At 36.7% G+C, this 27,879-nt stretch overlaps 5 protein-coding genes and 1 pseudogene across 5 annotated transcripts in view; 1 reads left to right on the top strand and 5 right to left on the bottom strand.

Annotated features, from left to right (window-relative positions):
- Window positions 1-204: 204 nt before the first annotated feature.
- LOC137709213 (protein trichome birefringence-like 19) lies at window positions 205-3,328 on the bottom strand. The gene is made up of 3 exons (XM_068448316.1): window positions 3,278-3,328; window positions 1,162-1,632; window positions 205-1,006 (listed from the first exon to the last, which is right to left on the bottom strand). Exons 1-3 carry the CDS (start codon window positions 3,326-3,328, stop codon window positions 224-226), a joined length of 1,305 nt encoding a protein of 434 aa, XP_068304417.1. The 3' UTR covers window positions 205-223.
- On the bottom strand, window positions 2,906-8,487 carry LOC137707727 (disease resistance protein RPV1-like). The gene is made up of 7 exons (XM_068446636.1): window positions 7,904-8,487; window positions 6,690-7,806; window positions 6,301-6,597; window positions 5,257-6,159; window positions 4,538-5,153; window positions 3,878-4,300; window positions 2,906-3,737 (listed from the first exon to the last, which is right to left on the bottom strand). Exons 1-7 carry the CDS (start codon window positions 8,410-8,412, stop codon window positions 3,595-3,597), a joined length of 4,008 nt encoding a protein of 1,335 aa, XP_068302737.1. The 5' UTR covers window positions 8,413-8,487; the 3' UTR covers window positions 2,906-3,594.
- A 200-nt stretch (window positions 8,488-8,687) lies between these two features.
- Window positions 8,688-11,096, top strand: LOC137709215 (nucleoporin nup211-like; annotated as a pseudogene).
- Window positions 11,097-12,050: 954 nt separating this feature from the next.
- Window positions 12,051-13,541, bottom strand: LOC137749330 (protein trichome birefringence-like 19). Its single transcript, XM_068489428.1, has 2 exons — window positions 13,065-13,541; window positions 12,051-12,918 (listed from the first exon to the last, which is right to left on the bottom strand). The coding sequence occupies exons 1-2, from the start codon at window positions 13,539-13,541 to the stop codon at window positions 12,136-12,138; spliced, it is 1,260 nt and encodes a 419-aa protein (XP_068345529.1). The 3' UTR covers window positions 12,051-12,135.
- Window positions 13,542-17,900: 4,359 nt separating this feature from the next.
- On the bottom strand, window positions 17,901-21,448 carry LOC137709569 (protein trichome birefringence-like 19). Its single transcript, XM_068448648.1, has 2 exons — window positions 20,538-21,448; window positions 17,901-18,735 (listed from the first exon to the last, which is right to left on the bottom strand). The coding sequence occupies exons 1-2, from the start codon at window positions 21,066-21,068 to the stop codon at window positions 17,911-17,913; spliced, it is 1,356 nt and encodes a 451-aa protein (XP_068304749.1). The 5' UTR covers window positions 21,069-21,448; the 3' UTR covers window positions 17,901-17,910.
- A 5,283-nt stretch (window positions 21,449-26,731) lies between these two features.
- Window positions 26,732-27,879, bottom strand: part of LOC137709216 (uncharacterized) — a 3,563-nt gene continuing 2,415 nt past the window's right edge. The window contains exon 7 of the mRNA XM_068448317.1: window positions 26,732-26,780. Coding sequence (XP_068304418.1) covers window positions 26,732-26,780 — 49 coding nt within the window. The remainder of the gene's footprint in view (window positions 26,781-27,879) is intronic.

Genomic DNA, 27,879 nt, shown 5'->3' on the forward strand with positions numbered 1-27,879 from the left:
ATCAATAAAGTAGGAAAAAGAGGGATGAGAATATATATAGACACACTTTGAAATATACAAAATATAAATGTGTATAAAATATAAACAATGTGTACATATAACGTTTCATCAAGTATATTTTATAATTTATTCTAGGTTGTTGCAGTGACAATATGTCAAGTCAACCATGCATGCAAGAGTAACATCCCATCCGAAGGGCACGGAACGGAGCTTCTTCCTCGCGTCAGGATGTTTTGTGCCCGGATTTCAACATATACAGCAAAATCTCATTCCACGTATCAATGGGGCCAGGCAAGCACCAGTGGACACAGTCAGCAATAGTCATGTTCCGGTGAGGTGAGTGTCCGTAGAAGTTTGGATGTCCATCAGGCCTCAGCAACATAGCTTCGGTTGTATCCATTAACCTAAATTCAAGGCCTCTTTTCATACCTTTCTTTTCTGCTGCTTTTAGCTCCTCCACTTGTGTCAAATACATCTCCAAAGTGTACCCATCTAGCTTCATTTCTTCCTTGCTGAAAGGCCTCGTCCTCGGACAATTCCCTTCCTCGTTCCACACCCCGTTTTCGAAGTGTGACGGAGAAAACGTCCTCAAAAACGTCACCCCTTTGTAGTTTTTGAGGTTCCGAAGGGTCCTAAACACTGTTCGGAATGCTTTTTTGTACCCGTAGTACGTGAGAAAAGATTTCATGTCGTCTCGTCCGCACTTGTGACACCCAATGACGCGACCATTTTCGTAGTATATCAGCGGCCGGAAGAACCATTGCCCTCCTGAGACGATGACATAATCGAAATTTTCAACCTCAGTTTCCCATCTCTCGTCGGGCTCGTCTAAGTAGAGGCTCGTGAGGCTGTTGAGGCCGTGGCCATTCAGGTCGGCATCTCTAGATTTAACCAAGTAGGGTGCCCAGAAATATGCCATAGTGAAGTTGTAGTCATGGTATACATAGCGCTTGGAGTAATCTGTGTTTGTTGAATACTTGCGAGAAATGTCCTCAGGATAAGTCACCTGAAAGATAGAACGGACGTCAGTTTCATAGCCGGACTATCTGGGAATTTTTCAAAATCTTTGTGGTTATTTGTTTAAAAAAAGAAAAAAAAAGAAAAAAAAAGAACAGACGTCATTTCCATAGCCGAACTATCTAATAGTAATTGAATGCTTACATTGGACAAAAGGCAGAGCAAGGACTGCATTTGATTCCCTCCTACAGAATCACCAAGAAATGCTAATGACGTCCCTCTAACAAGCTCCAAGAACTGAGCAGAATCGAACAATGGCAACTCACAATCTTCGTGCTTCCACCTCCATTTCATGAACTCCGCGTCAGGCCTCCCGAACTTCATGCAGTTCTGCTGATCAATGATGAAATTGCAAGTTTCATTTGTGTAGTAACCAGGTCCATCTGGATATGGAATCCAACTCCCACTAAGTATTTGGCATTGGTCTTCATCTTCTAGGGTTTTTAATCCACTGGTAATGTTGCTGTTAGGAGATGGCAATGGAGAAGTTGTGCTATTGTTTATACAGAGAGGGATTGTGGTGAGCAGAAGCAAGGTGAGGGCTAGAAGAATACCCTTTTTGTAGGTGTTGTTTGTTTGTGTGTATTTTGCATTAGGCAGACCAATGGCTTGAGACTTCAGGTGGAGAATTGTGAGGCTAGAAATAGATTATTGGATTCATGAAATATGTTTATATATAGGTCCAATAATTATGTGATAATTGAGGAAAATTAGCAATTCATAATTTTCCAAGTTAGCAACTTGTTTGTTATGGTTACCACCCAAATTATGATGCCACTTTTTTTGTTGGGGCATCCTTTTTCATAATTAATAACAACTTTGGACAAAAAGTAGCAAAGCCACCTTACATATAATTGCATACACATTATTTGGGGATAATTACCTTCTAAAACAGTTTGCTTGTCCACTAAGTTTTTTTCTTTTTTTTTTTTGACAAATGATAGCATTAGTGGGTTAAATTGTTAGTTGTTAGGGGGAAGGGGGAGGTGGGGGATCAAACCAGTGCACATGCATCATGCTTTCTATTATTGTGGTAAAGCGCTATTTGCACATTTTTCAAATTCTGGTGCCGAGAGCTAGTACACTATCTTGATCAACTGGCTTAACTCGTGTCTAGTTCAGAATTGGCCCAAATGAAAGGGATAAAATCTAGCCAACAATAATTGAGTGCATGTATACTTTGACTCATTTCATATGGATAGTCATCAGGTATTTTATACCAGAAGTGATTGGGTCTGGAGTGGCTTAAGAGTGAAGTCAGAAATGATTGTTAAGTGAAGGGTTCTCAGACCAGGCTCGTGTTCATATCGTCAATGTATGGATTGATAGTGGAATGTAATAGTGCAGCTTTGGCTACGTGTCTATGGACTTTATTATCATTGCGAACAAAATAATGCACAAAATTGTGCCGGTAGTTTATTGAAGGGTAAACACTAACCCGAAATCACATCTTTGTTGTCACCGTCTTTTGTTCCATTAACAAATTTAGTCGAAATGTAATTTCGTTTCAAATATGTGTTTTACCATTAACATATGGAAAATGGTGGTCACTTTCAGTCTTTAGAGACTGATAGATGGCACTAAAGATTGAGTTACTAACTTATTTGCCACCACTTTCAAACAGTTGCTTGGTTGCCATCACTTTTACCTTGACACGCAGGCTGTCCAAATCGTTTCTGAAGTGGTTGAGACTAACAATTAAAGGGGGTAGTCACTGCAGACAGGTAAACAGGGTAATCTAGTAATGTTGTTATATGAAATTTACACGGTAAAATCTTTTTATAGTAATACTCTAGTATGGGAATAACCACTTTATAGTTATAAAGAATTTTGATCCTAACTTGGGTAGTTATATGTACAGAAATAAACTTAATATTGTAATAAGTTATAAGTTTTTCTGTATATAAGGAAATTTGTCTCCATATACTAATAATAGTCAATAAGTACAAAAATACGCAAGGTGACAAATAACAGTTTAAGATAAGCTAAATATTTCTCTATAATTGTTATTGGGACAATGTTTTATATTTAGAGTTCAACCACGCCTTTGAACTTAGAGGTACGTGGTACCTCGTCAACATGGAAGTCCGCTTGGTGAGCCATAATTTTTCTACCTTCTCAAGCATGTTTATACCTTTTTGTTTACATGGAAGTCTGCTCGGTGAGCCATAATTATTTTTCCATATTTGACATATTCTTTGTTTCAAATAATGAACTTATAGAAATAAAGAAAATTACCTTTTTTTTTTTAACTAAATACCTTGTAACTGTCAGTTCTTGGTGTGATGAGAGTATTTCCACCGTGTTTCATTTTCGTCCCTCAAACTTTTTGTTTTGCTTTCCGTGGTCCTCAAACTCACTCTCGCATGGCATTTGATCCTTTCCGTTAACTCCTTTCATTTTTCTAGCAGACACCACAATCACCGGAAAAACATGTAGAGCAGTAGAACCCTAATTGAGGCATATTAATCTGCTAATCTTAAATACAGTATTCAGCAAATTTTATAAAAACCAATTTGAGTATAGATAAGATATTAGTCCGGTAATACAACAAATTCATTTTGACGTTGTTGATTGTTAGACGCGTCTTCTTTCATAGGTGAGGAAGCTGAGAGCAAGCAGATAGAGAGCGAAGAGAAAGAAGGCAGCCGAAGCCAACATGAATACATTCCAGCCTCTCAGACCACCAAATGAGTTGTTTCGGCCACCTGCCTTGGTCGCTGCAGCAAGCATACTATCAACAAACGTACTAAGAAAGAAATAAATAAGCTTAGATAAAAAAAAAAAATAAAAAAAATAAAAAATAAAAACCTGGACTTTAGAACTAAATTTGCGCGATGCTAAACATAAACACACGTACCTGCTGAATCTTTACGTGAACCAAGCCCGAGGATGAAAGGTTTCTTCCTCTTATCAGGCATGCTCACAAATAGCTTTCTCCAAGTTGCATCGTCGTGGAAAAGCTTCAAAGATTTTGAATAAGTATCATCGTCAAGTTCCTCCATGTTGTTCAAAATTTCCAAGCATTGCATCAATTCTTCATCTGCAACATCTTTTGCAGCTGATTGAACATCGTTGTCATTACCTTGAGATCCCTTCTTTGAACTCTCGGATATTTCTATGTCGTTCTTTGAGCCATTATTTTCATCTTCTGAATCTGAGGGAAGTCTGCCTGTTGCTGCTGGAAGAAGCATGGGATCATCCTGCAGTTGCTCTTCTTCTTCCTCTTCCTCTTCCTCTTCTTCTTCTTCCTTTTCCTCTTCCTCTTCTCCAAGTTGCGTCACTAGGATTGCAAAAATATATAAACTTGTGATAGATGCTGATTAATTAGTACCGTCGGCCTCCTTATTTGGTATCTACGATTGGATTGAATTTTATAACTCGTTATAGTCAACGTATCTTGTAGGTAGAAGTGGAGGTTAACCTTATTTCTTCCTTCAAGATACATTGACACCAAACGAGGCCTTTTTTGATAACGTACATCAATACAAATGCTTTACCACTCAAACAACACACATACCTGTATCTAATTCATGATCATCAAAGTCCCTATCGAGGTAATCGAACCAAGCAATAGCTTCAGGTGAGTGTGCTCTCCAGCAGAGCCAATACGTTCCTTTTGTCGCCTCACGTGATGACAAATCTCCTCCGATGACACGTGGATAATAAGGATCCGTCCACGTGTTGTGTTGCGTACTCGTACTATTATTTTCGTGTTTTTCGCACACAAGCTGGACGCCAAACTCCTTCAAGTGAAACACACCTGGTTGCATAAACACTGAAACAACAACTTCATTGCCACCTAATAACTCACCTTCCAACTTCCAATGGCTTAACCATACCATGTCTTCTCCCTCCCTGGGAATCCCATACACTTGTGGGTTATAAATCCACTTTAGACTCTTGCTCTTATTCCATACTTTCTTAAATAATGGATTATCGAATACACAAAAAGAAGAATGTTCGGAAAGTGCATAGACAGCAAAGATGTTCAAGCCTCGAATTACATAATTTGGAGACAGTGAAGGCACTCTAAAGGATATTGAGGTTCCTGCATCACTACTTCTATGGCCAAATCGACCTGGAACCTGATTCCCTGGAAGAAACGTGCTGAATATACCATATTCATACAGTCCCTATATACGAATGCCATGGAAATCATTACTATTTAACTTTTATAGGATATGAGACAAATCTAGAGAGAGAGAGAGAGAGAGAGAGAGAGAGAGAGAGGTTTACCTGGATGGGACGAGACTCATAGTCTTGCGAAATCTTTCCATATGAAAATGGGACGTGCATCTTAATGGTTGCTGTGGATTCCAAGTAATTGCGCAATTCCAACAGGTTGATCATTTCTGTATCAACTTTTCCAATGGGTTCTAGTCTGAACGTATACTCCGCCTCAACTAGGCTGCGGTTGTGACGAAACAAGACTAAACTATTTTTGTAGGATGAAAATGAATCATATGTTACCTTTTCCAATGATGTGCAATCAGTCACAAACACATGTTTCACTTTTGGTAGCCCTACAAGTTCTTTAAGACTCTTGCACCCGCCAAAGTTGAGTTCACAAAGCTTCTTTAGCCCTTTGATGCAACTTGGTAGGCTACAAACTGAAGTGGACTGTAGATTTAATTTTTCCAAGGAAGATAGATTACCAAGTTCCATTGGAAAATCTTCATTCGAGAGATTGCGCCCACTAAGACTTAAAGATACTAAAGAAGATGGTAAAGTGGTCCAAAAAATATATGAACTTCTCGCAGGCCAAGATTCAATCAACTGCCCACCAGCAGCAAGTACTTGATTCACTGGAATTTCATCTGCTTCAAGCACTTTCAGAGACTCCATGTTCCTCATCATGTCCAGTGAAGACTCGTTAAGTTTCGAACAACCAGATATAATGAGTGTTTTGAGTAACTTGAGCTTACCAATGTTCTTGTTCAGCATCCTAATACTTTTGCAATCCTTCATATTCAAGTAAACAAGCTTCTCTAGGCTTTCAATGGATTCATGGACATCAATCAGATTCCGACAATCAACAAGAATCAGTTTTTCTAAATTGGGGAAAAGTGAGAAGTCAGCAACACTTTCTCTAAGGTCATGAGAATGACTAAGATCAAGGATCTTTAACGATGGAAGGCACTGTTGAAAAAAAGTAATGAAATTAAGAAAACAAAAGAGGAGAGACGAAACGTTAATTCATTCTAACATATGCACAAATATTGAATGTTCAAAATGAGAACCCTTATAGAAAAGGATGAGAAAAAGTATAGCGTAACATACCTTTGTTCCCTTCCAAACTTGTCTCAAGCAGCTATGACGCATTTCAAGAACAACCAGATTCTCCAACGGAAAATTGATGGGTATGGAATTCAAAGAAAATTCATGCCAACACAACCATCTCAATTCTGTCGGAAATTCTGCATACGATCCATTCAATTGTACATGACTGAGATGGAGTAATTTGAGTTTGTGCATTCTTGCAAATGCCTCGGTTTCGAAGACCATCTCATCCGAATTCATTGAAGTGGTGTCTGCAGGAAACATATTCAGGACAAGACCGCAAATTGTTTGGGTACCCTAATGTAAAGAAAAAGAAAAAGAAATTAGTAAAAGCTACACAAAATGGAAAAAACATACATACAACATTGTTTGGTAAGCATGCTTCTTACGTTTTTTTCTCTCAATACTTTGAAAGAATCTTTATGATGCCATAATCTACTACGTTTCTCCGGTTTCTCTGATTCTGAGCGAACAATTTCTCTGCCCATGTCACAAACTAAGTCATGCATCTGAATCTTGCAATATTTGTGCCACTCACATCGATGAATTGTCACTAAGCACCTGTCGATGAGATTTTGAATTCCAACAACAGTGTAGAACTGACACTCATCTAAAATCCTAACAACGCAATCTTTGTCCTTTCCAACAAAGAAACAAGCAATATGGAGAAATAAATCTCGATCATGATTGTCTTGTAAAGAATCGTAGCTTGATCTGAGTTTCTTCGTGATTTGACCATCTGGAATAGCCTTTAATTTCTCTAACGTGCTTTGCCATACAGTTATACTTTCCCCCATTAGAGAAGAACCCAAAACTCGAAGAGCTAATGGAAGTCCTCCGCAGTGATCTACCACCTCTTCTGAATGTTTCATGTAACCATCAACGGGATGATCTTGTTCAAAAGCATGCCAACTGAAGAGTTCCATAGATTCATCATAACTCAAAGGTTCAACATTATGCACCTCAGAAACTTGTTGAGGCTTTAACAACTTTGCACGCCTAGTTGTTATGATGATCTTACTTCCCGGATAAAAACAATGTTTCATCCTAAATACCGCATCCAATTGGTTCGTATGATCCACATCATCGAGGATAAGAAGAACCCTCTTCGATCTGATGGCATCTTCGACCTTAGATACTCCCTCGCTAACGCTGTGTATTTCCACATTTCTCCCATTCAAAATATCCGAAAGAAGATGTTTTTGTATTTGTACCAAGCCATTTGGTTGTTCCGAAAGTTCTCGGATATTTTCAACAAAACTTCTTCCTTCAAATCTTCTAAAGTTTGAATTATAAACAGATTTCGCAATGGTCGTCTTGCCAACTCCACTGATCCCATAAAGTACAAGTATGCCAACATCAGTAGATCCATCTTTTAACCAGGAATCGATTCTTTTTGCTCGAGATTGAATTCCAATCAACTTAGGGGAAACACTTAAGGGTGTGACCCCTCTTAGTTTTCCTTCTATGACTTTAACAATCTTTTTGATAAACTTCGACTCATACCTAAAATTTACAGTTAAAACAAAATTATTAAATCTAACTTGTAGTCATGTTATAATTAAATTATGTATTTTCACATGAAAAAATTATTAAACTTTACCCGTCAGCTTGATTTGGTAACACCATGCCAGCTAAATCAGCAACTTGTGCAAGTGCCGCCCTCCATCTGTTGACCTTGCTGGAAGACTGAGTACTTTGGTGCCTGGAAAAAGCTTCTGCAAAACATCCTGTCTGCTTCCTCAGCTGGGATGGATCGACATCGTAGAAGACAGGTAGAACTACAAACTCTTTGTTAGTCCTCTTGCGCTCGAGGATGATCAAAAGCTCGTCAAGGCACCATCTGGAAGACGCGTAGTCTTTGGAAAACACAATGACAGAAGTTTGTGACTGCCGGATCGCTTTCTCCAGTTCCGGCTTGATGTCTTCTCCTCTCTCGAGCTCATCGTCGTCACGGAACGTTTGGAATCCTGCACCGATCAAGGCTGTGTAGAGGTGGTCGGTAAAATTTTTGCGAGTGTCTTTCCCTCTGAAACTCAAGAACACGTGATAACGACAACGTTGAGACGAAGAATTGGAATCCTTAAAAGCTGCTGATCTCAGAAGAGCCATTACTAACCAGTTGTGTTCATAAAAAATTTCAGATGGATCGATCGTTTGAACAAGCAGCTCATCCTGAATGACAAGGTGAAAGTGAGAATCGTACAAGTTCCATTGACTTGACTTACTCGAAGGAGCTCAAGCAATGTGAAAGGGGTCGCTGACCAATGGACAACGGGGTCGCTGATCAAGCCCAATGGGCCTCAAGTTGTTCAAACAAACTGGATCTCATTTTCATAAACACCACGGGGACCCGGATTGCTACCAACCCGCTTCGTTACCGGGTCGATTCTGAAACCGCGAACACTGCCTTGCCTGGCCGTCCACACAGCGAGAGAGCGAGAGAGATGGCGGGACTGCTAGCATGGGCAGCAGACGTAGTGGGAGGAGGTGGCGGGCAAGACAACGAACAAGACATCCCACTGATATTCACTCAGGACCAGCAGAAGTATGTCCTGGACTTGGATCACAAAGCATCTTCTCTCGGCCGTTCGATCCATGACCTCCGGCTCAGACTCCCTCCTTCCGACATCTCTCAGCGCCTCCCTGATCTCCACGCCCACTCCCTCGCTTCTAACGCCGCCCTTTCTCTCCAACTGAACTCCCATTCCACCACCCGCGAACAGGTTCGGTTCGGTCTGAATTTCGATTGATTTTTCTTTTCTGGGTCGTTGATTTGTTACGATTGTTGTTGAATTGGGATGTTCTGATTCGAATTCGGTCGTTTTCTATCTGGGTTTTTTGTTTGGATTGTAATTCTTGTGTACAACTATGAATTGTTGAACACTTTCTTCAAATTTTGAACCTTTCTATTCTGGGTTTAGGTGAATGTAGATTTTTTGCTATGGAATTGTATGGTTCAAATTTTGAGTAATCGAAAAGGCGATGTTTTTTATCTTTGATTGATTTTCTTTCTTAGTAGTTCCCATTTTGTACTAATGCTGCATATGAAAGGGCTATATCCAATTGTGAAAGTAAAATACAGGAGAAAATTCAAGAGGTGGATTTGCTTAAGAGGAAGCTAATGGTGAGCCTTACGTTTCCCACAACTTATTTTTGCATGATGCTCTTATTTATCATGTATTGTAGTCCTACACTTGTATCTTGATCTTTATTTGATGATGTTGAGGACATCGAACTTTAGTTAATGGAAAGCCACAGCCTTTCTGAAATTCGGTGATTACTGTTATCAGGAGATGGACGAGAGTGAAACGAATTTGAGAGATGAACTTGAAAATGCAGAAACCGCATTGGATGCCAGTCGATCTGGCCAATCAGATGAATCCACTGGTGACCCAAATGCGACAGTTGAAACTGAAAATGACGTAGAAGCTTCAAAGAAGGCTATACTTGAAAAGTTAGAGGAGAGGAAAAAAGACTTGGTCAGTTGCATCTTTCCTTTTGATCTTACCGTTGTTTCATCTTCTTCCTTGCAAATGTTTGTTTGTATTTTTGAATTTTATCTTGATTGCTGGAAAGATGTTGTGTTCTGTTAGAGTTCAATGGAAGTAGTAGTGAATGATTTAGAGGAAAGATGGGCAGAAATTCAAGATAATGCATTGAGTCAGCCTTAGCCAGGTAGATATCGTACATTACTCATCCTATTTATTTTCTATATGGTGTTTGCTTGCTCCTTGAATGCATTTATACTGACAATTTACAATAGCCATTTAGTTGTTTTTGTTTAGATATATTATTGGTCTTAGGAACATTCAGGCGAATAAGGTTTACACAAAATTGGAAACAGAAGATTTTGAACCAGAAAATGGGGGAGGGGGTTTTCAAGTCAAGTCATAGAGGACGAAGAAATTTATGATTAAAGCTGAGTTCTTTACTTCTGTCTTTAGGTTGGGTATAAAAAAAGTCGAACTTAGTTGTGTGTACCGCATGGCTAGCATGGTATTACCTTTTGGAATCTCAGTGGTGCATATGGTGGACCACGAAGCTATTGTATAAACTTATAAACCGCTTCTCGGCTGAATTTTGCAATTGTTAGTTGAAACCCCTTGTGAGCATAAAATCAGGCATTCTGGTATGTAAAGACTAAATTGTGAGCAATTTATTTTGTGTAGTGCAAAGAGCGAAGATTTAGGATAAGCAACTTCACAGCCTAATTAAGCAGCTAGAAGCAAAACAGGTATCTCCGTAACTTTTCAGTAATATTTTGACTTTTATTATTTCTCTGATGTCATTTGTATATGGTAATAAATTTGTTCATTGTTATCTCGAGTGTTTATAGGCACAAGCAGAAGACCTGGTCAATGAAATTCATTTGAAAGAGATGGAGCTAGAAAGACTGAATGCGTTGTGGAGGAATCTTGAAAGTAGCAACATAGAATGAATACTGCTAGAAATAGGTTTGGACGAAGCGCATCAGGGAAAGGATCTGCTTCGTCTGATTATATCCTTGACGCTCATCATAGAAATGCCGATGGCCGAGCAGAGAATCAGCAGAGGCTCATGCTGCTGAGGTCGGGTTTTGTGCTTTACATTTTAGCTTTGAACATCTTGGTCTTCATCAAGATCTCGTTTTGAAGAGTGTTCCATGAAAGACGCTATCGATATTTCCAAATTCTGTTTGTATGCTAAACCTAATATATCTTGTATTGTAAATGATGGAGGGAATGAGACGTTTAGAACACAAGAGGAGAGGGGGTGTGAAGAACTTTGTTGTATGAAATATATATGGTTTCAAACATTGAACGTATAGAAATGAAGAAAATTACTTTTTTTAAATTTTTTTTTTTTTTTTTATTATATCAACAAACGTGCTAAGAAATTATTTTACATTTGCCTTAAGGGATAAATATTCTTTTACTAGTTTAGAAGGCTGTCTTTGCCTTAAGGGATTACTCAACATGTGGGTTAAAAATTATTTTACATTTGCCCTAACTTGCTATAGTGTTGACACTTACAGTTTAGTGGTATTCATATTCACTTGTAAGTGAGAGGTCTTAGGTTTGATTCTCGTCAAAAGAAAATTTGAATCATATTATTACTAGTCCATTGTGAGACTATTCCTCCTCTCAGTGTAGATCACTCATTGCTAACGCCTTCATCCAAGTTTTAGACTTTGCGTTGGTCAGTTCGTCCAATCTAAACCCCCAGATTTGGCCGTACACATGTACTTTATATTATGATCATGAAATATTCATCAACACTCATATACTAATCTCATAAAACATGAATTAATAACATACTTTGTCTCAAGAAGAACAGTGGTGCATTTGAGAATCAAATGCACCGAAACTACACGGTAACGAACAACGAAATTTCCCTGTTGTCGTCTTCAGTTGGGCCATACGCATTCGTAATATTACGAAGTAAACGACTCACCTAATTTTATATAAAAATATACAAGTAGCCAGCAAACAAGATCAAATTTTTGCAACTACGTTGTCTTTCTCACCAAGATACTGCTAGCATAATCATGATTCTTCTGAGCATAACTCAAATCTATGTATCCACCACAACTGACCCAAATAAATAACTCTTTCTACCACATGCATCAAGAACCTTTGTTTGTGTGATTAATTTTATATATATTTGTATTTACTTTGAAATACACAAAATATAAATGTGTATAAAATATAAACAATGTGTACATAAAACGTTTCATCAAGTATATTGCAGTGACAATATGTCAAGCCAACCATGCATGTATCGTGTCTGAATTTTAATATTGCAAGAGTAACATCCCATCCCAAGTGCACGGACCGGAGCTTCTTCTTCGCGTCAGGATGTTTTGTGCCCGGATTTCAACATATACAGCAAAATCTCATTCCACGTATCAATGGGGCCAGGCAAGCACCAGTGGACACAGTCAGCAATAGTCATGTTCCGGTGAGGTGAGTGTCCGTAGAAGTTTGGATGTCCATCAGGCCTCAGCAACATAGCTTCGGTTGTATCCATTAACCTAAATTCAAGGCCTCTTTTCATACCTTTCTTTTCTGCTGCTTTAAGCTCCTCCACTTGTGTCAAATACATCTCCAATATGTACCCATCTAGCTTCATTTCTTCCTTGCTAAAAGGCCTCGTCCTCGGACAATTCCCTCCCTCGTTCCACGCCCCGTTTTCGAAGTGTGACGGAGAAAACGTCCTCAAAAACGTCACCCCTTTGTAGTTTTTGAGGTTCCGAAGGGTCCTGAACACTGTTCGGAACGCTTTTTTGTACCCGTAGTACGTGAGAAAAGATTTCATGTCGTCCCGTCCGCACTTGTGACACCCTATAACGCGACCATTTTCGTAGTATATCAGCGGCCGGAAGAACCATTGCCCTGCAGAGACAATGACATAATCGAAATTTTCAACCTCAGTTTCCCATCCCTCATCGGGCTCGTCTAAGTAGAGGCTCATGAGGCTGTTGACGTCGTGGCCATTCGGGTCGGCATCTCTAGATTTAACCAAGTAGGGTGCCCAGAGAGTTGCCATAGTGAAGTTGTAGTCATGGTAGACATAGCGCTTGAAGTAATCTGTGTTTGTTGAATACATGTGAGAAATGTCCTCAGGATAAGTCACCTGAAAGATAGAACAGACGTCAGTTCCATAGTCTGACTATCTTGGAATTTTTCAAAATCTTTGTGGTGATTTGTAAAAAAAAAGAAAAAGAAAAGAGCAGATATCATTTCCATAGCCGGACTATCTAGTAGTAATTGAATGCTTACATTGGACAAAAGGCAGAGCAAGGACTGCATTTGATTCCTTCCTACAGAATCACCAAGAAATGCTAATGACTTCCCTCTAACAAGCTCCAAGAACTGAGCAGCATCGAACAATGGCAACTCGCAATCTTTGGGCTTCCACCTCCATTTCATGAACTCCGTGTCGGGCCTCTCGAACTTCATGCAATTCTGCTGATCAATGATCAAATTGCAAGTTTCATTTGTGTAGTAAGCAGGTCCATCTGGATATGGAATCCAACTCCCACTAAATATTTGGCATTGGTCTTCATCTTCTAGGGTTTTTAATCCACTGGTAATGTTGCTGTTAGGAGATGGCAATGGAGAAGTTGTGCTATTGTTTATACAGAGAGGGATTGTGGTGAGCAGAAGCAAGGTGAGGGCTAGAAGAATACCTTTTTTGTAGGTGTTGTTTGGTTGTGTGTATTTTGCATTAGGCAGACCAATGGCTTGAAACTTCATGGTGGAGAATTGTGAGGCTAGAAATAGATTATTGATTCATGAAATATGTTTATATAGGTCCAATAATTATGTGATAATTGAGGAAAATTAGCAATTCATAATTTTCCAAGTTAGCAACTTGTTTGTCATGGTTACCACCCAAATTATGATGCCACTTTTCTTGTTGAGGCATCCTTTTTCATAATTAATAACAACTTTGGACAAAAAGTAGCAAAGCCACCTTACATATAATTGCATACACATTATTTGCGGATAATTACCTTCTAAAACAGTTGCATGTACACTAAGTTTTTTATTTTTTTTTATTTTTTAGTTTTTTTGACAAACGATAGCATTAGTGATTTAAATTGTTAGTTGTTAGGGGGAAGGGGAGGTGGACGATCAAACCAATGCACATGCATCATGCTTTCCGTTATTGTGGTAAAGCGCCATTTACAAATTTTTCAAATTTTGATACCGAAAGTTAGTACACTATCTTGATCAACTGGCTTAATTCGTGTCTGGTTCAGAATTGGCCCTAATGAACTTGATTTATTCTTTCTTGGGATAAAATCTAGCCAACAATAATTGAGTGCATGCGTACTTTGACTCATTTCATACGGATAGTCATCGGGTATTTTATACCAGAAGTGTTTGGGTCTGGAGTGGCTTAAGAGTGAAGTCAGAAATGATTGCAAAGTGAAGGGTTCTCAGATTAGGCTCATGGCCTTCACTGTTCATATCGTCAGTGTATGGATTGATAGTGGAATGTAATAGTGCAGCTTTGGCTACGCGTCTGCGGACTTTACTTATCATTGGGAACAAAATAATGCACAAAATAGTGCCGGACCTGCCGGCAGTTTATTGAAGGGTAAACACTAATCCGAAATCACATCCTTGTAGTCACCGTGTTTTGTTCTGTTAATAAATTTAGTAGAAATGTGATTTCGTTTCGATTATGTGTTTTACCATTAACATATGAAAAATAAAAAGAAAATGGTGGTCACTTTCAGTCTTTAGTGGCTGATAGATGGCACTAAAGATTGAGTTACTAACATATATGCCACCACTTTCAAACAGTTGCTTGGTTGCTATCACTTTTATCTTGGCAAGCAGGCTGTCCAAACCATTTCTGAAGTGATTGAGACTAACAATTAAAAGGGGTAGTCCCTGCAGACAGGTAAACAAGGTAATCTAGAAATGTTGTTATGTGAAATTTACACGGTAAAATCTTTTTATAGTAGTACTCTAGTATGGGAATAACCACTTTATAGTTATAAAGAATTTTGATCTTAACTTGCGTAGTTATATGTATAAGAATAAACTTAATATTGTAATAAGTTATAATTTTTTCTGGCCCCGTATAAGGAAACTCGTCTCCATATACTAATAATAGTTAATAAGTACAAAAATACACAAGGTCACAAATAACAGTTTAAGATGAGCTAAATATTTCTCTACAATTGTTACTGGGACAATGTATCCTTAGAGTTCATATATACCACGCCTTTGAGCTTGCGGCTACGTGGTACCTCGTCAACATGGACGTCTGCTTGGTGAGCCATAATTTTTCTACCTTCTCAACCATGTTTATAGAGAAGCATTAAAGAGAGCATTCCATATATATATATATATATATATATATATATATGCACTAGATTTTAAAGATTGGGAGTCTTTCTCTTTTCAACGTTACATCTTTGTATTCATAAAATTTTCTTTAAGGATAACTAAGTCAAAAAATAATATTTTTTTAGCTATACATCTGGTAACTAATAACCACCCTGAAGTTAAAAAATTGGTTTGGTCCCAACATTATGATTATATAGAGGTTTTCCTTGTAATAGTGTAACAAAATTATTTTTGCACAGTTTTACCAGTTGTGTAAGACGTCCATCCTTGCTAAAGTTAAAAGACAAAAATTTGTATAGATAATGCCATAACGTGTTGATATAACAAGTTGATATGTTTTGCTATATATTGGAATATGTAGTTCCCTAATCCATCATCATCCTGTCACCCAAAAAAAAGTTGTTTAACTATTATTAACGGTTTATCGACACCATATCCATATTATGTCCTTTAATAAAGAATCAGCATGATCTAGTCCTGAGAATAACATTTTTACCATATAAGCAACTATGTCAGTGTAGATGTGTGGAAGCTGGCAAAGGAAAAGGACAATGACAGCCATTTGATGCTTTCCAAATTACAAACAATCTGAAACTTTGAACAATATCCATCTGTATACAAAATGACAGACAAATGAGACCAATAACTTGAGAACAAATATATTCGTGGTTGACGGCCTAAAGACACCGATTATCAAGTATATCTGCCTATCGTATTATATACAATTTCGTTTGCATATTATAATATCCAGACATGTCACCTGCAGCCAGTAGAAATGTATGAAATTGCCCAAATGGATCTCTGTACTTAGAGCTGGCGAAGTGCTGATCAGTAGCTTGTACCTAATTGGATGAAGAATTTCGAAGTATTTTAATTGCATGAAGAATGGCTGGCGGGTTTGCTATATTTTGGTCACTATCGGACCTACCAGTAATGGCTTGACCACACGCTATATATCCAGAAAATTTTAAAATAGAATTAAAAAAAACAAGGATGTACTAATCCTTTCCAATAGTGACAATTCAGTGCTAAGAACACGGACTGCGGCTCCTTAATAAACAAAAAAATGTGGAAGGTTTCGAGTTCAATGCTCCAAGTTGGTAAGTCTGCTTGACTGTGGCAACGGACAAGATAAAATTCCTCATAGTCCCTCCAGGCTAGGAAAGAATGAATAAACGTAACTTGCCACTAGTTGTCTCAGAAAAAGAAATACAAAGGAAAAAGTGTTGAGAGGAGGGGTTTGTGAGAATCCTACTCCTAAAATGTAGCAAACCCACCAGCCATTCTTCATGCAATTAAAATACTTTGAAATTCTTCATCCAATTAGGTACAAGCAAGTGAGCACTTGGCCAGTAAGTAAAGAGATCTACTTGTGGCAATTTCGTACATGTCTACTGGCTGGTGACATGTTTCGATACTGTAATATGCAGACGAAATTGTATATAAAATGAGAGGCAGATATATTTAATAGATAAAACGAAAGGAGCAAACTTATTGGCAATTGTCGATCGTCAATGCCTTGGTTATTGGCCCAAGTCGATCCTCCAAATATTCTAAAACCGGATTCCACTTGGCTCAAGAGGGAACATAGTGATGTAAAATCCGAATCGTTTTACATTTTTTTTTCCGAGTGTTCGTTTTGAAAAAAACCCAACAGGGCCAGCAAGAACAAGAAAGCGCAGATCAAGCCGTGACGAAAGGATAGTTGATACACTCTAGGCAACTGAAAAGTCACTTAGAAATCAACACACCGCTACTAGCACTCTAACAGTGACCAAAAGAGAAGTGAGGCTGATAGAACAGAGAGACTATAAGATCTCAATTAGAGAACTGCGGGTGGGCATGGCAACCGGTCACGAGAAAGTACCATAACAAGTGAGGGAGGAGGCATTGGTGCCCATGAAAAATTGCTCACCCTCGAGTTGGTTGGCTGTTCGAGGAATTTCTCCGATAATCTGAGTGGTATATTGGGCCGAGTAATACAGTCTGGATCCACGAATCCAAAAGACTCATACCCATACTATTATATTTGATAATAGAGTAAATGGTAACAATGGTCTTTCAATTTTAATTAAATTGGAGTAATAGTCTCTCAACTAAAAATCAATTATCATTAATCCCTCAACTCATCAAAACATGCAGCTATAGTAATTTTCGTCAACTTCGTCAGAATTTTGTCAAAATGAGTTATGTTAAAAGGATCATTGCTACAATTGGGTTAAAGTTGAGGGACTATTTTTCCAATTGGGTTAAAATTGAGGGACCATTTCTGCAGTTGGATTAAAGTTGAGGGACCATAACTACATGTTTTGATGAATTGAGGAACCAATGGTAATGAATTTTTAGTTGAGGGACCATTGCTCCAATTGAGTTAAAATTGAGAACCATTACTACAATTTACTATTGAGAATATCATTAGAATTTATTTGTAAATTAGTGAAATATATGTATATAAAAATTGTTAAAATCTTTGCGATTTACTTGCTGTAGTTTATGTCGATGCTATAGTACAAAAGTAAGGGGGATCATCGCAGTGGACATTGCAAGACTCGAAATTAAATATTTGCAAATTCCTTTCTCACGTCCACCGAAAATCACTGCAGTTATATTGAACTGTCCGAATTTGTCTCTGTATAATTTTATCTCATTTATGTACGAAAGTCGCAAGTAATTCAACATTACTTTAACTCCAAAAAACTCTGAAACAATTGAATAATTCATTGATCAAATACGTATCAACTTCGAGTAATTACATTCATCAATTCAAAGTCGTGTCGTTTGTAATCCGGAGCTTTTTCTCCTCAGCTGATCTCATACCCTCCATCTTCAACATCTCCAGCAAGAAATCGCTCCATGTATCGATCGGTCCCGGCAAGCACCAGTGCACACAGTCGTTGTACAAAGTCACATTTTCATTTGGCCAGTGCCCATATCTACTAGGATGACCATCTGGCCTTAATAACATTGCCTGTGTTGTGTCCAATAGCCTGTATTTCAACCCCTTCTTTCTCCCTTCCCTTTCACCTTTCCTGTACTCCTCAATTTGGATCTTGTAAAGCTCCAAATCTAAACCCTCCAAACGTGTCTCATTGCTCCTATACGGCTTCGTTCGCAAACAATTTCCTCCTTCGTTCCACATTCCATTTTCGAAATGTGATGGAGCAAAAGTCCTAACATATGTTATGCCCTTAAAATTTTCTAAGCTGTTGATGGCCTTAAAAGCTGTCCTAAAAGCCTTTCTATAGGCATACTGCTTGCCTATGTCAGTCACATTGTCTATGAGGCAATAGTTGCACCCAGAAATCGTTTGATTTTCGTAGTACACCATCGAACGGAAGAACCAATGCCCTGCAGAAAGTATAATGTAGTCGAATTCATCAATCTGGGTTGTCCATGCCTCGTCAAATTCGTCGAGGTAGAGCTCAAAAAGGCCGTTCTTGGTTGGACCCTCCGTGTATGTTACTTGTTTGGATTTGATCAAATATGGCGTCCAAAATGCGGCCAAAGTGAAGTTGTAGGATGTGTACTTCCAGCGTATGAATCTCTGATCTTCGGTACTTGAAACTACTATTGGATATTCCACCTAAATTAAATACCAACGAGCATTTATTTATACAGATTTGTGTTTAGCAAAAAATAACTTCTGTAGTGTTAATTTAGCAAAATTTAGAAGTGCTATAGTGAGAATAAAACATCGCATGGCAAGTACCATTTTTTTATACACTGATAATTACATTAGAGATGGGAATATCGAACTCCCTATTCACGAGGTTCGAATTTAAATCATGTTACTTACGAGTGAAAAAAAATATAAAATACAATAATGATTAATAAGTTGAATCACTTTTACAGAAAATTCTTAAATGTGCTTTTAATTAAGTGCTCATATTTGGGTTCCAACGAACCAAATCCAATAGCTCTGAAGTTAATCATGTTTGCTGAAATTGTAAGTTTGATTTGCTTGCACCCTAATGCACTTAATATTTGTTAAAAGTATATTTTGAGACCCAAAGCTTTATTCTATAGACGTTGAGGGTTAATCATTTGTGTTATGTATTCGGAAGTCGAGTGCCATATAATAAGACACAGTAATGGACAGTAGCACATGGGAAGCTAGATCTGATCATCGAATATATGTCAAGGGGGTCCGCCTTAGACAATTAAAATTATCTTAGATACAGAAAAGCATTTTGCTTGTATTCTTGTTTTCAACTGAGTTTTTTTTTGTTTTAATAGAAGCGATATTCGATGGAGAGAATCAAACAAAATGTTATGTACATGAACATATGTTTTACACCGCTTAAGTTGTAGATTCCTTTCAATTTACTATGAATTTGTGAAGTAAAGCATTTGGGTTTGTGATCTCTTAAATAAAGCGATAATCTGAACTATTTTAATATAAAAGAAGGAGAAATCGAACATAAGCAAATGACAGGGACACTATAGTGCCCGTATTATTTTTACCTAATCCCCTTTACCCTTCAATAACATAAAGGGCTTAGGTCAACTACCCTTGAAGATCTAAGTCTCATGCATATTAGGACAAAATTATTTAACTAATCTAGAAGTGACAGCACCATTTGCTATAGGAATTTATATATTATATTTCAAGATTCGATCCAAAATATAATTTTTTTCTCACCTTCTTCTCCTTTTCCTTTTAGTCTCCAACTTTTCCTTTTAGTCTCCAACTTTTCCTTTTAGTCTCCAAGTTTCGAAGTCGCTAACTTAATTACTATGCATGTTCATCGAAGGGGCCACAAAAAGCTTTTATCAGAAAAGTCTTGGCTGTGAGTCTGACATATGTGTGCCTTTATAAAAAATACAGAGTTTTTTTGGCTAAGACTCAGTTTTTCTCTGTAAGTTGAGTTGTTAAAAAAGCTTGTGATAATCTAAGGATGAACTTTCCCTCCCCCTAAATTTCTTTTAACAAAAAAAAAAAATACAGATTTCTTCAGTGTATATATAGAGAGAATTAGAGATATATTATATCTATACAACCATTAGGTCATCAAAAAACCTACATTCATCTAAATTATTGAGTAATTCAGCTTTTTATCTATTAGATCAGTAAGTAAGAAAAAAAATTCTCAATTCAATTATAACCACTCATTTTTCGTACTACTGAGTAGTCTGAACTATTAAAAAAATTTCATAAAACATTCTACTTCCTAATCAAATCAACGTCGTTATGATCAAGTTAGCCATCAGGTTGATCAGTAAGTCAAAGAGAAAACGAATGTAATTGTCATTTCTCTTGCTAGTAATTAAGTATATAGGTTGATTTACCAGGAAAACCACAGGACAAAATTATGGGGACATTAAATAATAAATAATTTATTTGATAGTAGAGGGGCACTAGAGAATAGAGGGCGGCATACGTACCCTTGAAAGGAGGCATATCAAGGACTGCATTTGGTTTCTACCCACAGAGTCTCCAACAAATGCCATGGACTTCCCTCTAACTAATTCGAGGAACTGCGCCGGGTTGAAAACGGGTAGCTCACAGTCATCTGGTTTCCACTTCCACTTCATGAACTCAGCGTCTGGTCTTCCATACTTCATGCAGTTTTGGTGCTCATGGATTGCCCAACATGTTGTGTTTGAATAGTAGGGAGCCTCTGGATTTGGAACCCATTCTCCGGTAAATATGTCACACTTTAAGTTGCTAGTAATAGAAGGCAAATCATCCTCCTGAACATTTGAATGGTCTGACGACGACGGCAATGATGTAGAGGGCACTTGTGGGTTGGAATCAATAGTTTTTGACAAAAATAAAGAGCGGAATATTGAAGGATGATAGAGTTGGACGATTGCAAGAAGAAGTAGGACAGAGACTAGCAGTACAAAATTTTTGGGTGGCTTTTGTGGGCATATTTTTCCAGAGGGAAGCTCATCTATGGCTTGGTGCTCCATTGAAGATCATGAGAGAGAGAGAGAGAGAGAGAGAGAGAGAGAGATCTGGTTTTTCTAAAGGCAGTGGGAAATGATGAGAGAGTACTGAAACATATGGGTGTGGAATGTTTCAAAGTTCACAAGGAGGGTGGGTGGTTAGTGATTATTATTGTTGAATTATTTTATACTATGTCGTTGTGGCTGTGTTACAATGAGCATGATGCTACCCTTAACCAGATAGATCTCTTCTATCTACCGTCCTCTTTCATTCGGAGTATATGACCCTAGCACGTTTCAAGAGAACCATCGAGATATACAAATACATGTAATAGCTTCACATCTTTGAGAATCTCCTCAGGATTTAGTTGTAATTTAGTGGAAAAAGTGTATATATGTGTGTGTGTGTGTGTGTGTATTATACAAATTATTAAAATCTTTGTGATGGATGGTTATTATTTCTGTGTCATGTTTTAAGCTTTGTGTCGATGCTAAAGTACAAATTAGTCCACATTTCAAGACATGAAATAGCATTATTTGGTCATTAAAATTAATATTATTAATGTTAATAGTAGCTCATGTGATCACTAATCCAAAATCTAGTTGTTTAAGAAGCTATTAACTTCAGCATATCTAATATAATTAATATGGTTTGTGTACTTTGTTTTATATATGCAAAATTGACATTCTTGCCAATTTTAGATCGGAATGTTAAAACCCAAATGACAGAGATGAAATTGAATATTGACTGTCCTCGCCAAGGGCAAAACAATGTTATTGGTTCTTGGATTGGGGGCTTTTCAGCTAATATAGGAGTAGGAGAAGTCCTTGAGGCTGAGTTGTGGAGTCTCTTTTGGGTTTGAAAATGGGTTTGGATAAGGGTGCTAGGGGGTTGCTTGCGAGATAGACTCTGCTATTTTATTTTCACTCTTCAAATGTGGTGCGCATGATTTGCATCGCTTGACTTCTTTGTTACATGGATGCCATCACTTGATTTCTCAATTTGATCAATGTGATATAAGCCATATTTATAGGGAATGGAACATGATGGCTGATGGTTTGGCAAAACTGATTTTTCCTTTAGATCTAGGTTGTACTATATTGGATAACCCTCCTCCTTCAATTGTTGATTTACTGCTAAATTATATTTCTGAGGTTGCTAGAACTCGAGCAGTGTGTGTAAATCCCTTGAGCTGATGTCTTTATTTAGCAACTTTGCTTGGGCTTTAAGCCCCCTTTGTAACAAAAAGAAACGAAAAGAAAAGAAAGAAATGATGCGGTTGTTTTTAAGCATCATTGAAAAGTTGTCTAATTACGCATGCCCAAGATGATCATTGTCCCCCTGGCATTCTCACATAGTCACATATTTGGTTCAAACCTCATTAAAAAGAAATTATTTGACTTGACTTTTCATGTGTACTCAACTCACCATCTTAATCAAGTTTATTACAACAACAAAAGGAAAACATTTTAATTAAGTTATACAAACACACAAACATAGAATTTATTATGTTAATGTGGGGTGTTTTTATTTTAAGAAAATGCACCCACCCTATTAAACTATCGTTTAAACCCAAAACGAAATTTTCATGTTTACTCAACTCTCCATCTTAATCAAGTTTATTACAACAAGAAAAAGAAAACATTTTAATTAAGTTATACATACATACATACATACATAGAATTTATTATGTTATTGTAGGGTGTCTTTATTTAAATATCCTAGTAAAATATCATTTTTCTGACCAAAAAAAAAAGAAGAAGTAAAATATCATTTAAATTAACCCAAAACTACTCCGTCATCTAGAATGTGAAAAAAAAATGGTTAGATAAAATTGAAACGGAAATGCCACTTAGTACTACAATGTAGTGGTATTCTTCTTTATTTGTAAATGAGAGGTCTTAGGTACGATTCTCGCTAAAAGCAAATTTGAACTACATTATTGCTAGCCCATTGTGAGACTAAGCACATCATCCCCTTAGTATAGATAATATTATTTGTTCACAAAAAAAAAAAAATGAAGTGGAAAATGTGGACAATTAAATGAAATCAAATTATTATTAAGGTAATCTTTTTCACATGGAACTAATTTCGATCATTAAACATAAGGTGTATTTAGTTAGTTTAATAAGGACATTTCACCTATGAAAGCCATCATTTAATTCAGCCAAATAGAGAAATTTATATGATATCATCGTTGACAAATGCGAACGAGACTCTCAAAAGTGAGATTATATGTCACCTCATGTTTTTTACACAATATTTGATAATGTTGGCATAAAAATTAATGTTAAATTATGAGGTGACAGATAATTCATAAAAAGTCTCACTTTCAAAAAATCTCTTTTAACATTTCTCATGATTGATTGCATCATTGATGTACACAATTAGGTTGCCTAATTATACAATTATGGATTGTGTGCTTAACTGCAATACAAAAAAGACACGTATAATTTGTCTGGTATTACATTACCATCGTCAATATATATATACACTTGATTTGACCATTAGTTTGTATTAACGTGGTGCTATATGGTATATACTAATTTATCATATATGTGTATGGTGGTACTAATTTATCACAACCCCGGCGACGTCTTCTTCAAGACTTTGTGATTGGTACATCAATGAATTTTTCATAAATGTGTATGGTGGTACTAATTTATCATATATGTGTATGGTATATACTAATTTATCATATGTGTATGGTGGCACTAATTAATCAAATACATGCCTCTTAATTATTTAAGTGAATTTTTCTTTTTGCTCACCATCATAATTCCTACATTATTATACTTCTAATACGTTCCTCTTTTCTTTCTTGAGAAATGCTACGGTGACTCTTCTAAAGTCTGACTCTCTATAAATTCTATAGTACCTCATAGTTTAATGTCTCTATCAATATTATAAAAAATATAAGATGACAGAATGTCCATAAGGAGTAAACACTTTTAATAGAGTTCTCTTAGCACTTCTCTTCTGTCTTTATTTTTATTGTGGTTGTTACATATATCTGCCATGTCATCATCAATGTTTGACTAAACATGATTAGGATGTTTTGCTAATTGACTTTAAATAATTCTTTAGTTAAAAATCAAGTGGCCGTAGGTTGATTAAGGTGATGGACAAGCTTCGATAACTACAATAGTTTGAAAGTTCTAAAACTTATTGGGCTTATTTCGTGTTCTTTTTCTCCATTAGAACTGCCTCCAAACCAACATTTGCAATTGCTAATTACTATTGGCCACATACCTAGTTGGTTTCAAGAGGCCCACTTAGCTCTCCAAGGTTGCTATTAACCAAGGATTTCTATATGATTTGTATCGGTTTGGTCGAAGGGTTGTAGGTTTGTTGCCACACAACTTATCGATCAATGGATGTGTACGCATGAGCAAATTCTAAATGGTGATGAACGGACGTGTAGTGTTTATAATTGATGAATCACGCTTTTGCAATTAATTATTTATTTATAGACGACTGACTTTAACATTCTTCTTGTCAAGAAATTAAGATCGAAAAATAGTATAAGACAGATTAGGCCTTCCCTAAAACCATCTGTTTAGTGCCGCTTAAGTTGTTTTTAGTAGCTAGGTTGTTGACCACTATTCCGATTAATCTCTAGACCTGCCTAGGCGCTTTCCTAGCCCACCTAGGTACCCTCCTAACCCATTTAGATCTACCTAGGTGCCCGCTTTGACCTATCTAGATACCCACTTAGACTTGCCTAGGTGCCCACCTAGCCCATCTAGGCACCCTTCTAACCCACTTAGACTTGCTTAAGCACCCACCTAGGTTGCAAATCTCACTTAGACATAGAATAGAAAGCTTTTGGTTTTTCATTTTATTTTTTCAATCAATTGTAACAAACTTATTTAATACTTGAATGAACACTCACTATATATTTGTTTCCCATATTTTAAATATGTTTTAATACTTTAAAATTAGCTTAATTTGAATATTGGATTTACGGAATGTACCACCTCACACTTTTGTCATTATCCTACAGTCCCATTTGGCTTAGAGACAATATATAGCTAGTACGGTATCTTATTCTTTAAGGACAAATCTAAACCACTCCCCTTAATTCGTGTTGTTTGGCCAACAAAATGTCTTTTATTTTTTTTATAACAGTAATACTAAAGGCACAAACTTTTTTTATCAAGTTTATTTATCAAATAATGTGTTTGTACACTTATGATGAGAGTGTGATACTCGTTACAAATCGATAAAATTCAGAGTGAGGCCTTGGATTAAATAAACACATTATTTTGAGGGACAGTAATATGATGACAGTTAAATTGGTCAAGTTGACTTTAATTTTTGTTTCAGAACTCTTTTTGTTTGAGAATCCCTTAAATTAATTCAGGATGTCCTTATCTAAATTTGTATATTCGTTTCGCCTAACAAAACAAAGTTTGGAGAAGAAATTTGATGTGTGTGTAGAGTTACTCATTTCAGAATTCTCTTTCTTTTTTATGAAAGATAACTATTATTAACACTCTAAAAGTTTCATTCTGCATTCTTTACAACTGTATTTTTCTTTCTAATTATAAAAAATTTAGAATATAAAAACAAATTTTTGGAGTGTCACCGATAAATTCCTTTTGGAATGAAACCCTGCGCCTCAAATTACATAGAGCACAATAGTAATAGATTAAGAATAAATTCTGCATGTTTGAAAAAGGATTAAGATTGTAAATTTGTGGCTGCTTTTATGGCCTTATCTTGCTACCAATAATCGGTAATTGATAAAGCTAAAGTATATTAGTAAAACTACTAGCAAATCCAATTTGTTTCAATTTGTTTCAATTTGTTTCTTGGAAGATTCATATTTTCCCTTCTATAATTTATGCCACCTTCGAGCATATGTTATATGTAAAACTAAATTGAGAAATACTAAGAAGAGTTTCTTAAAGTAAGATTCTTCATGAATTATTTGTCACTTCACAGTTTAAGTTAATTTCGTATCAATATTATAAAATATTATGTAAAAAACATGAGATAACAGAAAATTTATGAAGAGTCTCACTTTTAAGAAATTAGCATTTCTCAAAGAATTTAATAGGAAAGTCAGAATTTAGTTGCCTAGCTTCAATCTTTATACTATAAAGACTGAAAAGGACACAACAACAAAAATAAGTAAAAAAAATTAAATATATACAACTTCCTTATAAAATAAGAAAATAAAAAGAGAAACGACCCTTCGGGATTACAGAGAATCAAGTTGTTCTTGTAAACGTTTTAAAGTGAATCCAATTAAGCTTAAACGTCCCCAAAAATGAAATAAACAATATAAAGTTTAGAAACCAAGTAAACATATTTAAATACCAACCGAAAAGTGGAAAAGAGTTTATGTATCGATCAAATTGTACGTAACATTGCAATATAAGATAGTTGTACATAAGTATACAATCAATTGTATACATACGAGTAATTAGCTTGATGCGAAAATGTTTGGATTGATATTTGAACGTTGAGCTTAAATAAAGGAAAGTCCAAGAGTGCCTAATTAAAGGAGACTTGCCCGAAGCCCAACACCGAGCCCAAACGAAAATTGAAGTCTTCTCAGCCAAATATAAGCCACTTGTTTACCATTGAAGTGACAACTGATGGAAACTAACCTACTACCAACCAAAGAACACTTTTCAGTGGCATTCCAAGTAAAAAGCTGATGACTCGCTACCTTTCAGATGCTTTCGGGCAAGAATAAAGCTACATTAGCCGGGCTAATTTGCCTATAAAAGGAAGAAGAGGTATCAGAGACAATGACACTCAACCAATCAAACAAACAAACATACAAACTCTGTTATCAAGCCAGATTTGCATCCAAAAGTTGTAAGCAATCCAGATCTCTATCCTTTTCAGGATTATTCCCTACAAAAGCCATCTTTTGTCTAGTTTAAAGCTCTGCTATCTCCCCTACTGGTGTAGTATTGATTCCCTTATGTAAACTTGTTTATCATCTATCACTTTTTAGCATATAAACCCCTGTTAATTCAAAGAGAAGTGATCGTAAAAAGTTCAACCTTGGCAGACAAGGTGAAATCTTGCCCGAAACTCTTTGTTTGTTTTCTAAACTTGTAGATCTATTACTTAATGCATTCTTCAGCATGTATTTAAGTCATTTCCATCAGTTTTCCTACTTTAAGAGTTCCACTTGCATCTAGATATGGTTAGTTTAATGGATATGATATCATTAAAATCAATCAAGAACCAAGTAAATGACTTAAAGGGATCTGGACTCCCTTCATTCGAACACACTTGTTCTACATCTGCTATATTGAGATAGCAATGACACGCCTAGCACTCAGTTTTGATTGCGAGCCTCAAGGCCTACACCTAAGGCCCCACAAAGGCACCTTTAAGAACTAACTTTATCCTCTTCTTGTACCATATCAACAAGCAAGATCCCGACTACACATTCAAAATGCCAATCCCTTGGGGAGCTGTGCTGAGGTCCACGGATTCTTCTCTAGAGAAATCTTCGCCTGAACAAAAAGGATGACGTTCATATGTTATAATGTAAATAGATATTTGTTGTACTATCCATTCATATTATAAGACATAAACATATTACATCATGTGACCTTATTTGAGTACCACATGATAATTTTTCTGTATCTACTAAGATTTTATCCAAAAAACGGGTACTACTTTGAGATAAGTCAGAGGGGAGGTATAAACCATAAACACATAAGGCTCATAAGTTTACGTTGCGTGTCTTCCAACCGTTTTGATTCATTCATATTTTCTCTCTCACTCGGTTCTTTCCAAACTCCCTCCATGAAAACTCTGTTCTTCAACTCCTCTCTTTGGTAGGTCTCTCTAAATTTC

The sequence above is a fragment of the Pyrus communis genome, chromosome 11, assembly GCF_963583255.1.
Source record: "Pyrus communis chromosome 11, drPyrComm1.1, whole genome shotgun sequence".
NCBI lineage: Eukaryota > Viridiplantae > Streptophyta > Magnoliopsida > Rosales > Rosaceae > Pyrus > Pyrus communis.

Bases quoted from the DNA above. Each gene is read 5' to 3' on its own strand.
- LOC137709213 (XM_068448316.1), bottom strand. From the start codon at position 3,328: ATGAAACACGGTGGAAATACTCTCATCACACCAAGAACTGACAGTTAC. The intron at 1,633-3,277 runs GTATTTAGTTAA...CTCCACCTGAAG, and splicing joins CAAGAACTGACAGTTACAAG to TCTCAAGCCATTGGTCTGCC. The intron at 1,007-1,161 runs GTAAGCATTCAA...TCTATCTTTCAG, and splicing joins TGCTCTGCCTTTTGTCCAAT to GTGACTTATCCTGAGGACAT.
- LOC137749330 (XM_068489428.1), bottom strand. From the start codon at position 13,541: ATGAAGTTTCAAGCCATTGGTCTGCCTAATGCAAAATACACACAACCA. The intron at 12,919-13,064 runs GTAAGCATTCAA...TCTATCTTTCAG, and splicing joins TGCTCTGCCTTTTGTCCAAT to GTGACTTATCCTGAGGACAT.
- LOC137707727 (XM_068446636.1), bottom strand. From the start codon at position 8,412: ATGGCTCTTCTGAGATCAGCAGCTTTTAAGGATTCCAATTCTTCGTCT. The intron at 6,598-6,689 runs GTAAGAAGCATG...TCTTTACATTAG, and splicing joins AAGTATTGAGAGAAAAAAAC to GGTACCCAAACAATTTGCGG. The intron at 5,154-5,256 runs GTAAACCTCTCT...ATTCGTATATAG, and splicing joins ATGAGTCTCGTCCCATCCAG to GGACTGTATGAATATGGTAT.
- LOC137709569 (XM_068448648.1), bottom strand. From the start codon at position 21,068: ATGGAGCACCAAGCCATAGATGAGCTTCCCTCTGGAAAAATATGCCCA. The intron at 18,736-20,537 runs GTACGTATGCCG...TATTTAATTTAG, and splicing joins TGATATGCCTCCTTTCAAGG to GTGGAATATCCAATAGTAGT.